General features: G+C 33.6%; 1 protein-coding gene across 1 annotated transcript in view; it reads left to right on the top strand.

Annotated features, from left to right (window-relative positions):
• Positions 1-12,500, top strand: part of LOC119576043 (protein unc-80 homolog) — an 87,819-nt gene that overhangs the window by 41,885 nt on the left and 33,434 nt on the right. Inside the window, exons 14-30 of the mRNA XM_037923568.1 lie at positions 371-491; positions 733-903; positions 1,566-1,786; positions 2,303-2,541; positions 2,765-2,952; positions 3,378-3,526; positions 3,757-3,931; positions 4,956-5,088; positions 5,231-5,402; positions 5,517-5,629; positions 5,942-6,132; positions 6,437-6,649; positions 7,195-7,330; positions 8,526-8,646; positions 9,085-9,248; positions 11,109-11,194; positions 12,467-12,500. The exon at positions 12,467-12,500 is cut by the window's right edge and continues 111 nt beyond it. Coding sequence (XP_037779496.1) covers positions 371-491; positions 733-903; positions 1,566-1,786; positions 2,303-2,541; positions 2,765-2,952; positions 3,378-3,526; positions 3,757-3,931; positions 4,956-5,088; positions 5,231-5,402; positions 5,517-5,629; positions 5,942-6,132; positions 6,437-6,649; positions 7,195-7,330; positions 8,526-8,646; positions 9,085-9,248; positions 11,109-11,194; positions 12,467-12,500 — 2,627 coding nt within the window. The remainder of the gene's footprint in view (positions 1-370; positions 492-732; positions 904-1,565; positions 1,787-2,302; positions 2,542-2,764; positions 2,953-3,377; positions 3,527-3,756; positions 3,932-4,955; positions 5,089-5,230; positions 5,403-5,516; positions 5,630-5,941; positions 6,133-6,436; positions 6,650-7,194; positions 7,331-8,525; positions 8,647-9,084; positions 9,249-11,108; positions 11,195-12,466) is intronic.

Below are 12,500 nucleotides of genomic sequence, written 5' to 3'. Positions count from 1 at the left end.
AAATGTATTTATTTACATGCATCCTGATTAACTATTTGAATGATTTATATGTATGCATTTGCATATGCTTACAGTATATACAATGAGTCATTCTTTTCATTTAAAATTATAAAAAAAAGCCTGATATCTAAAATTTTCCAGTTAGACATTGTATTTTATACATATTATAGACTACACATGTATGTCTGTCTGTATATATATATATATATATATATATATATATATATATATATATATATATATATATATATATATATATATATATATATATATATATATATACCAGTAGCAGTGCAATGGTGTATATATATCCGTTCTCCTTTCTTTTTTATCGCCAGACTTTCAACACAGCTTCTTATTATCGACACAGGTACGTTGGTGAGGGCAGGCCAGACAGACGAGGCTTTCCACAAATGATTGGCACAACTCACCCCATTATCACAGTCACTCAGCACACTCCATCTCCAAGTGAACATGGCTGGCGTGACCAGGTGATGTTTGAATTTCACATCATTTGTATGCCTGTACAGTGCAATATGCAAATATTTCAATATTGACTTGGATTTTCTTATTCATTTATGTGTAAGAATGTTAAACAGTACTTCTCATTTTATGAATTAAGAGAGTAGAGAGATAAGTAATAGTATGTCTTACAAGGTCTTCCTGTTTCTTGACTTAATTATTATCCAATATTATTTGAACCATAACTGAATAACTACATTTCTCCACTAGGGTTCACAGAGCGGGAGTGTCGAGGGTCAGATCATCTACCAACGGCCTCCCTTGTCACGCTCCCAGACGGATTCCAATATCCAGTACTCCCATGAAGAAACTGTTGAAGCACCAGGCTCTACACACTACATTACACGGGATGGGCATATTAATCTACAAGTTTTACTGAAGGTATAGTTGTGATTTTTATACTACCAAGATACAAGCTTATTGCTCCCCTTTTTAGGAGAGCAAGTTTTTGCTGGTGTGAAACTTTTTTGTTTTATGTGTATGAAATTGAAAGTAAGGTGTTTGATGTCAGAATATTTTGCACAATATTTGATTGATTAAATGATGAGGAAATGTTTAAAGAAAAGTAATCATGATGAAAAAGCTTAAAAGCAAAAAGGACATGATTTCTTTCTTGATCCAATAATAACAGGAAAAATATTGGGAAAAGTTTAGTGAGGATGAGTACTATCATCCAGGATGACAGGCTGATGACTTAATGAGACATCACCTGTTGACTATGATTATTAGTCATGACATGATATCATGGCTCCCATTGCCAGTGGATTAATTATTCTTCAAAGAATATAAATGATAGGCACTTATGGGAACAACATTTAGTATTTTTTAATTTTCTATACAATTATTATTAAGTTGACTTGATAAATTTGACCTTATTTTTTTCTATTCTTTTTCTTTTAAAGTATTATTATATACACTTCTCTAAATTGCACAATATTGTGAAAAAACATGACAGAATTGATTTTTTTTTATGAAAAGTGTACTGATGTGCTGTTGAATGATATTATGCCCAAAGAGTAATCCTATTCCTGACATCCTTGCAGGCAGCACATTCAGTGTCTCAACGAGATGCCCACGTGTGCTCTCTCCGTGTGTGTGAGATCCTGTTGCATCTTCTGGACTTTCTTTTGGACCTTGGCCTTTTGAAGACAACCAAGCGCTTTGAGAAGATTGATAAAGATGATGACCAGAGTGAGGAGGAAGTCAAGGTGCAGAAGGAGAAGGAGCAGAACCCACATTTTGTTTTTATGGATACCATCATCAGGTAGAACATTTAATAGGATGTGAGGTTAAGTTAATGATTGCTGTATTGTTTAAACAGGCATCCATGAAACTTTTCCTGCATAAATCTTTAGGACCTTAGCTCTTATCTAGGAGTATATGAAATTTCTACACCCCTGGCCTGGGCAGTTTGGGGGTCACAGCACAGCTGCAATAAAGGCTGATAAAACTCTGCAGAGACAGCTGCACCACAACTCACATTCATGAAGAGATTGCCATATAACTTAACTGCATAATGGTTAAGCCCATCACTCCTATCTGGGAGTCTATAAAGAGATTTTACTCCTAGAAGGGACCCATGGAGACAAAGTAGCAGCTTCTGAAAATATTCATCATCTTTTATCGTAATCATTTCACTATTCTAATATATCTTTTACCATACTCTTAATGGGTCAGTATTGTAGGAAAACATTTCAAAATAGTAAAATAGTTTTGTCATAAGGTAAATTAATACTAATACCGTTGCTTCTACAAGTTACTAAGCTTGCAATATCCACAGAATCTACCGTCATCTAGGATGTCAACATGGGTGCAATGAAGGCCATCGTGGACCACCAGCTGACTTTTTACGCCATACAGGACAGGCTTTATTAGGGCGTCTTTGTCGTCATGACCAGAGTGCTTTCAGAAGGTTCCTCAGAGTGTATGTGAAGACAAGACCAATGCCAGAGATCCTGGAATTCTTTCACGCATTCCTTGGATTTTGTGTTGATCCTGGGTCACTACTCTCACCTATGAGTAAGTCTGTGTTAGCTGTTGCCATTACTTTTAAATTATTGTTGAGCCTTCTGTATAACTGATACTTATTATTTGACTTACCTTTATAGTCTTATATTATGAATGAAGACATTTGAGATAAAGATTATTAAAAGAAAATACACAAAAGTTTAAGTGTAGCATTATATTTTTATTTCACCCAGTAAATTGCAAATGTAGCAGTCACATCCTAATCTCTCCTCAGGCCAAAAGAGAACTGGTTCAGGGAAAACAGTTGATAACCAACAAGGAGGCTATGCAACCAACTTTGGGTCATCCCTTGGTGGAGCAGGTTCTAGGGGCATTGAGGGGCAGCTTGTTGCTTCAGTATTTAAGGCCCTCGTTTCTCGGTTTGTCAAGTCTAGCAAGGAACTGAAGAATCCAGAGAATATGGTAAATACATTAATATAGCGAAACTTTATGGAGAGAACTGAGATTTTTTTGGATGCAGTATTCATATACCTTTGTGCAGATAGGAGTTACTACTAAATAAGTATTTTAATTTGCAAAACTTAAATGATTTCCCACTTCGCTTGTATGCCTTTTTATTATGAATTTTTTTTATTGTAATGCCAGAAGATTGGGTAAACTTTTGTACATTTTTCTTACATCTGATAGGTCTTATATGTTCAGATTTAGTTTTTCATACTTGGATTATTATTCATTATTTGCCTATTATTTAATTTATTATATGTTATTATGTATTACATTACCTCCAGTTACTGAAGTTTTTTCTATTACATTTTATTATTAAAGTGCATTATATTACATTCAGAATCACATCTGTATAATATTATTTTATTTATACCATGGCTTAGGCTGTTTACTGTGATGTTCGGCAACTTGTTGGCTACATCCAGGAGGGACATGGAGGGGTGTTTAGAAGGGTCGCTCTCTCGGGTCTTATTGATTCCGCTGATCGTCCTCACAAGCAAGCTCAGAAGATACAGACAACAAGAGTTGTTCGGTGAGGTCTAAATGTGTGTGTGTGTGTGTGTGTGTGTGTGTGTGTCTGCCTTGCTTGCCACAGTGATCTATATGACTTCATTTTTTAGTTTTTGACACTTAAGTACATGAACTGAGGAATGAAAATGATAATGATGATATAATGATAATAAGAATGATACTAATGATGATTATAATGATAACAATAGTAATAAATGATAACAACAATGACAATAATGATGAAATATTCAGACGTGTTACTGTGGAGGATGATACATGCCGTGACTCCCCATCAACACTGGTAGATGAAGGGAGCGATGTCATTAAAACCAAAAAGGGTCTCTTCAAAAAGAAGTCAGCAGCAACAATCACCTCAGTCATTAAGAAAGCACCGTCGGTTGGCAGTGTTTACGATGATCAGCAAGAGGTAAGCAGAAAATTTATACAAGCTTTGGAGAATTCTTTATGAGGGAGATTGTGTGATCTGTATGATGTGTGAATTTTTCATTTCTGTGAGTGCGTTATGTTGAAAGACACAGTATTTTATAGATAAGTGAAATTTATAGTTTTTTCTTCATGTGTAAATTGGTCATCCATTCATATATATATATATACAAAAAAAAAAAAAAAAAAAAAAAAAAAAAATATATATATATATATATATATATATATATATATATATATATATATATATATATATATATATATATATATATATATATATATATATAAATATACACATATACATATACATATACATATACATATGTATGTATGTATGTATGTATGTATGTATGTATGTATGTATGTAATGTTATGTAGTATGTATTATGTATGTATGTATTATATATATATATATCATATATATATATATGATATATATATTTATATATGATATTATATAATATAATAATTAATATATATATATGATATATATATATTATATATATATATATATATATATATATTATATATATTATAGTATATATCATATACTAATATATATATATATATATATATATATAATATATATATATATTATATATATATATTATTATATATATATATATATATATATAAATTATATATATATATATATATTTTAAAATATATATTATATAATATATATAATATATTATTATATATATATATAATATAAAATATAAATTATTATATATTATAATATATAATATATATATACAAATATATATAATTTTATATATACCCAAAATTATATATATATATATATATATATATATAATATAATAATATATATATATATCAATATATTCAATATTTTAATCAAATAAATACAATATATAAATATATTAATATATATTATAATATAAATTTTAAAAATTTATATATATACACTTTTTTACAAAGCAAATCCAAACTTGCTTTTATGAAATGGACAAATATTCTTACCCCTTGATATTACTTTAAAACAGGATTCTCCGGGCGGCCAAAGTCCCGCATCAACATTACGTCGCCGCCATCACCCAATGATGATGACCCGACAACCAGAGCACGATCATCTTGCACCCAATGCTCACCCCAAAGGCAGACGTGTTTCCAAGTTAGGTTAGTTAACACAATATTAGCACTGGTGACAATATGATCATTTAAATGAATGATAGCCATAAAGTCATTACTTATGTGAGATTTTCATAATATTTGTAGTTACCAGTACAGAATGTAATTGTATTTTTTCCGTATTTGCAAGTGAATTGGCTCCGAGGTCGCAGTATGGAGGGGGATAGTCCATTTCCTGGTGACCCGTTTGAGCTGCCTCCTGCCCTGTCAAGGAGACTGTCCCATGGTATGACACACAGTATTTCCCATGGCCTGTCCCATGGCCTCGCTCGGCCAAGGCTAGTCACCAAGCCAGGAGCAGGGTATGTAATAAGTAATTGCATGTTCATGTGTTAATGTACATGTTTTCTATACTTACATATAGTCTTATGTATCATTTTAATTTTTTTCTTTTCTTTTCTTTTCTTTTCAAACAGCCCAATGAGTATGAAATTAATGCAAGCAAGGAGAACAGTTGAGGACCACATTGGGAGAATTGGATTTGGCAAAAGGAGCAGGAAAAGGGACTGCAGTTATGATGAGACTCCTGGTAATTTATGTGCTTTCAGTTATTTCAGTTATTGCTCCAGAAAGTCTGTTTCTTATGCATTAGCCATTAGCTATTACTATAAAGGTAATAAAGGAACCATGGCTTTGATATTCAGATTACATGACTATTGATTTTTTTTTTTTTTTTTTTTTTTTATATAGTCACAGACATGTTTATATATTTATTTAATGATTTTATGTATTTAGCTACTGTGTAAGATAGAGATCTAAGTAAATAGTTTCATCCAAACATACACATATACTTCGTGTATATTTTATCTAATATTACACATATGTGTCCTTTCTATCACAGATCCTAGCAGAAGAAACAGCCTTGATCTTGAGGGGGGTGTGAGGGAAGCCAGCGTCGTATTAGTAAGGGAGAGAAAATTAGTTCCTGTAAAGTTTGTGCAGAACGGAATGATGAGGTTCAGTTTCCTACTTGAGACGTGCCAGCCAGGAACTGTTCCAGACCCACAGTTGATTGCTGCTGTTTTGGATTTGGTTGGTAGAAGTGAATTCAAACTATCTGATTTAATTAGGTTTAACTGAAATAGAATTTTAGTATGAAGATACAATAACAATATTATTGTACTTTTTCACTTAATGCAAGTAAAGATTTTCATCTAAATCCATTATATATGTCACCCAATACACTAATTGTTCCCATACATGCTTCTTTGTATTTAAGAGAAACAGTGAGAACTGCAAAGGAAACTATTGATTCCCTTAGCTGGGTGAAATTAATTTACAAATTATTGATATGAAAACTTTTTGCTATACATTTTTCATTCCTTACTTTCCCTAGCCAAGTGCTCCAGTAGTAGCCCGTGCAGCATTCCTGATGGAGGTGTGCCACTTTGTGCATCGCTGTAATCGCGGGGCTTGGCCAGCATGGATGAAGATGTCCCTTCCCATGTATAGACCATCGGGTCCTCTTGCCAGGACCCCTCCTTCAGGAGCACGACGGACACATATTTTGCAGAGGGCAGCAGGGAGGATGTTTTACCAGTGGGCTGAAGTAAGAGAATAATGATTTCATTATCATGTCATTTTAATTTTTTTTTTTTTTTTTTTTTTTTTTTTTTTTTTTTTCTTTTTTTTTCTTTGTAAATGCAGTAGTGTAATGTAGTAGTATTATATTATGTTATAGAGATAGGATCTAACACTGTCTTGCACACACTAGCTAATGCTGATATATTACTAACAGGATGTCCAATATTTAGATATTAGTTTTAAGGAAACTATAAGAATATGTACAGCAAAAATTAAAATTATACTGGTAGCCATTTGTACAAAAGCCAAAGAAAATAATAGAAAGTTAATTAATATATGAAGACTAAAAATGTGAAATTATTATCAGAAAAAAAAACGAATAGCCAGTGGTAAGAAATAATTGTTATTTTTTTATATGTGAATATATTATATAGATACTAGGGATGTTATGGTAGTTGATTGTCATTTTATTTGTAATGTGCAAAAGTGGAACATCTTGCAATAACTTCTTTTCTTGGTACAAATAAAACATATTATATCAGGTTAATTTTGTGATCTTTTTCCTGACAGGCATTAGGAACACGTTTGGAAGAGATCCTAGAGGAGTCAGGTCCTACAGTAGAAGAAGTGGTGGCACCTGTCACTGACGCAGAGACTCGCCGCGCTCTGAGGGCCAACGATGAAGAAGAGGACTTTCTGGACGAAGGTGCGGTTAAGAGGATTTGTAAATGGTTGTATCATCTTTTTGATAAAACTTTTCATTATGTAGCAGGGGTTCTGTTTGGCAGATATTTATGAAAGTGTGTGAAATGTTGATTGTTTACTTGTCTTTGATCCTGATGGGAAATCAAGATTTTAGGTTCTCGTGTGCCTCATTTTGGTACTGATAAATTGTATAGAGAAATTATCAGCTGGAAAAATAATATAATATATAGTCACCAATGATCTTTCCTTCTGATAAAAAAGAATAATAAAGCATATAGGCATGAATAATCATTAGTTCAATTACTTATATTTTTTGTACTTGTTAATAACATATTTCTATTATCTAGCACTCTTATGAGTATACTACTGTACTACTTATGACCAGTCTTAATTCTCCCTTAGCAGAAATGATAATATACCAAATAAGTTCACACAAGGCACTGGATAACTGATTTATTATTCTACTCTCCTTGGAGTGGGCTTAGTGTTATATGATAAGAATGATACCTCCAATTTTATTTGCAACTACAGTTTATCAAGAGTTAATCTATATCAAAGATTATTTCAAAGGCTATCATAAATACAAGAAATAACTTAATAGTTTTGATAGAGATTACTTACTTAGAAAGATGAATTCTCATCTTCTTGTGAGTATGTTGTCTCTCTTTTAGATACCAATTGACATCCCTTGTCAGTATCACATTGCTCATGTCACATGGGATTCAGTACTGGTCATTATGAGGTTTAATCACTTCCTGTAAGCAGTTATCCTTTCTAGTAAATTTTGTGTGTCTACTCACAGTCATGGTCATGCCACACAAGCTCCCTGGCCTCTCTTGACCCTGCTGACCTAGCCCAGACCACAGATCTGAATATTTACACCCTTATCCTACTGAGACAAAGAGTTTATACTGCCTTATAAAAGAATAAAGGCTTATCCCCACCATAAGTCCAGTACCACACTCGCACCCTATAACCATTGGAAAACCAGTACCATTATGTATAGTGGTCTCCTTGGGTCAAGATAACCTTTAGAATACTATTTTGATAAGTCTGGCTGATGACATTTCATCTGCATTACCCTTATGAGAAAGAAAGAACAGGATGTAAATTGAAAGCCTCCATAAGATAGTCTCTACAGTGGCATTATGCAACATGATTTGATTATTAAAACTCTATTGCAATTCCTTGAACAGTCAGTGTCAATTCTGGAGGTGCAGAATGTCCAACAGCTCTGAAAATGGTGGCTGTGCAGCTGCTACTGGAGATCACAGCATTCTTGAGGGAAACCTACACTGGGTTGCCCAAATCTGCAAGGTGAATATATATTTTTATTAAAGTCATTCATATATGCACAGTTATTCAGTCAGTGTATTAGTGGCAAGTCAATAATATTCCATGATTAGAGTATATTATATCCTATTCTTGACACAGTGATGCAGTTTTAAATTCTACCTATGATATATAGATTACCTGGGATTTTGATTCTCTATTCAATTAGTGTTTACAAAAGTGATTAGTATATAGGTTATGCAGTAGATGACTTTCATGAAAAAAATGATGGAGAGGTTGACTTATTAACTCTATAGTAGTACCTTGTATAACTGATAGTAACTGAAACCAGCCCACTTGATGTTACTGTAACTTAATGTAAGTTCATAATAATTCAAGAGTTTTTCTGCTCAACTTGTTCATTTTCTTATATAGAGGTCTTCCATTTGAAACAACTAGATCAATCAGAACCTTTCAACCTAGTTACAGGATGTCAGTGCGTGGAGAGAGACCTGGCTGGGGAGGACCGGGTATTGGTCTTGGAGGTGGGAAGGACCCCAACAGAAGGTGGTCCATGGCCCTCTCCTCCATGGGCTATTCACACGCATCTGCACAGAGCCTCCAAAGCATTGGGGACAGTCATCCACGTACGTTTATGCATTAACCTTATTTAAAGTTAAGGCTTTAGGATGTTTAGTATCTCCAGAGACATTGCTGATAAGAACATAGATAAAGGATTTAGAACAAAATGAGTCATAAGCAAGACAACAAGTGCAAAATCCATATTAATGTATCGTCATTTTATTCTTGGATAAAGAATTTTCTCTCTTTCCAGGTAGTCATTTAGAAATGCTGTGTCTTACAGCGACCAAACAAAATAAAATTTAAGATCAAGGAGTTTATTTTATGTATAAAAAAGTTCTCCCTGAAATTTTCTTGTTTTTCTTTGTTATTTTATAAGAGCTGTAAAAGGCCTGGAATAGGAGATGGCTTGTTTGTTTGTTTTTTCTGGAATTATTACTTTACAATGCATCATACCTGTCATCCACTCTTGAACAAATAGTATGAGAAAATATGTCTCTAGAGAACAGAAATCTCATAGTATATTCATAATTACATATTAATAACAGCATTCCAGATTTGAAGGTCAGATCTCCAGGCAGAAAAAGCACTTTTATGAGCATTTTGAAGAAAAGTGGTATCATGTTCTATATCAATTATAGGATACTTTTTTCATTATCCTTTTGGCACTATGGGTGCATGTATAAATGCACTGTCCAATGTCATTTTGATTTATTAGTTTTGTTGACACATATGGCACCAGAAACATTATGTAAGGCCTGCCTGACCTTATCTGTTCAACCAATTGCTTGAATTTTTAAAAGGAAAATCTTTTTTATGTATTATTATTTTTATTGAGACCTTACAGTCATTCTTTGGGCACTTTTAAGCTATAATCAAAGCAATATTGGAGTCATTTAGGCAAAAACTTGAGTGGGTGTTGGGGGGGGGGGGGGGAAACAGTCTAGGAGGCAACTGGGGTGAGGCATAAAGGGGTGAGATTAGGTAGACATAATAATTGATTCCTTGGGAGACATATATATATATATGTAAATCAGTGAAAGTAAGCCAGAGTGGACAGTGCATTTACCATGGCACCAGTGAGCTAATCCCTTGGATCCAGATGCTTCACTGCCCACATGTGACCCAGAATACAGGCATTAGTCATACTTGAGCAGGTGTATGGTTTGTAAGCCTGGTGCACAGAACACTTTTGTGCGGTGACAAGACTCCATGCTTCCCCTTTGCAATGTTATTTTTTCTTTTTCTGCATAAGTGTTTTACCTTTTTTGCCATTCTCCAATGTATTTGCCATTTAATTTGCTTTGTCAAGATGGTATTAGACTGTTTTTCTAGTACAGAGTCCATATCATCTCTAGGTAGTTCAGTGCAATAGTAATTACAATAAGTAACTTTTTTTTTTTTTCTTCTTCTTTTTCATAATATTAAATTTTTTGTCATGCATCCTGAGCATGAAAATATCATCCTCTCCGGAGCCAGTGCTCTTCCTTTACACTCTTTTTTTATTGATGGAAATAATGCAAAAGCCCCTTTCTAAATGCTCACTGAGTCTAATCACCCTCCAAGAGCACCTTGTGCACTTTTGCTGAGTCATTCACCTTGGCCATCAGCTGAAAGTCTCCTGATGTTAAGTTACCTCACCCCTGGCCTTCAGCCAAATTTTCCTATGTTCACATCATCCTGGTCATAGGGGTTAATTGCCCCCAAAAAAATCTTTCTTAAATATGACATGATCCCTGACTTTCTTTGCTCTTCAGTTTGAAACAAATGGAGTAGAACTTTTAGATATAATTACAAAAGCTATAAGAATAAGAGACATCCAAAAGCAGTGAGAGTGAATGGGTGTGTAACATGTAAACTATGACTTTATAAGTGTAGAGGAACAGTTATAGGTAATCACCACTAAAACATACCATTTCCAACAGCGGGATTCACAGGAGAAAGGAAGATAAGCTTTGCTCTTCATGACCCTGACAATGTTAGCCTTGGCAGCTCAAACACCACAGTCACGGTACAGGTTTGAACCAGCACGTTGACCTTCTATTTCCTTTCAAAAGTAGAAGTAAACTCATCCATTTCTCAACCTCCTTGTGCATGCTTCTTAACCTTCTTTATTTATATTTGTGTATATATGCTTCCTGGTATTTCTTGTGATTCTCTTTTGATGTGTGTGACCTTTTTACTTTTGAAAAATTGTGATCTACTTTTTTCCCATTAGGTTTAGGAGCACTACTTTTCTTTGGATGTACATGTTTGTCTTCATGTCTGTGCTTGTGGCAAATAATACAGGAGATATACAGAAACTAAGGGACCATGGTTACTGTTATTAGTGAAATTTGGGAATATATTTAAAATCCTTCTAGGGTACACCCATGGACATCTGGTCAACTGACACTGGGCTTAGTCCCTGCCTCCTCACATGCCACCACTTTTAGTTTGCCTGTTTAGTTCAACCATGCCTGAGAATACCAAAACATCCACTACTGTGCCTCAGCATCTGTTGACCACATGTCTACAGAAACTCCTTAGCCACAAGAAAGATAAGATCCAAAAATACTGAGAATTGAAAGATTAAATGTTCCATGGAAAGGAATACTTATTGGATTAACCAGCACACATTTTGATTCTGTAATGACAATGAAAGTAATAAATACACTGAAATGATAAACAATAGTTAAAGTAGGATTTATGTCTTCACTTTTAAATGATGAGGACAATAGCAATACAATGACAATTGTATGATTAGCTGTAGGAAAAATGCACATCTCATATGAAAAGAAGCTTTGTTTTCAACTTTTTGCTGTAAGTGTACATGCTGCATGCTTGTTTTTTCTGATCTTTTTCTATACTTTGTTTTCCTTTTTCATCCAAGTATTCTTGAAACTTTATGCTCTGATTACCTCAGTGTTGTTGATAGTAATTTGTTGTGCTTTTGTGTGTGTGTGTGTGTGTGTGTGTGTGTGTGTTATTCTGTGTTTATGTATGTGTGACTGGCTTTTTATTGATTTAGATATTGGAAATACTGTATGACTATATAAAATTTCATATACTTGCTTTGCATCTGGAAAAAAGAAATGCATGAAGAGAATACAAAATTTTAAATGCCAACAAATAAGCACATTTTTGAAAGAAATTGAATAATTTTGCTCTCATTTATTTTGCATGTGCAATATACAACAGACTTGTACTTCACTGCAGCTGACAGCAGTTTGAAGAATAATATGTGCATTAGTCATAAAAGATTTATTATACTGAAAGCTAATTAATAAGGACCTATTTTCAGAGTGGCCAGTATTACGATGATGAGAGGCGACGGG

This window comes from Penaeus monodon, chromosome 8 (assembly GCF_015228065.2).
Source record: "Penaeus monodon isolate SGIC_2016 chromosome 8, NSTDA_Pmon_1, whole genome shotgun sequence".
Lineage (NCBI taxonomy): Eukaryota > Metazoa > Arthropoda > Malacostraca > Decapoda > Penaeidae > Penaeus > Penaeus monodon.
This window is presented reverse-complemented; position numbering and strand designations above follow the sequence as displayed.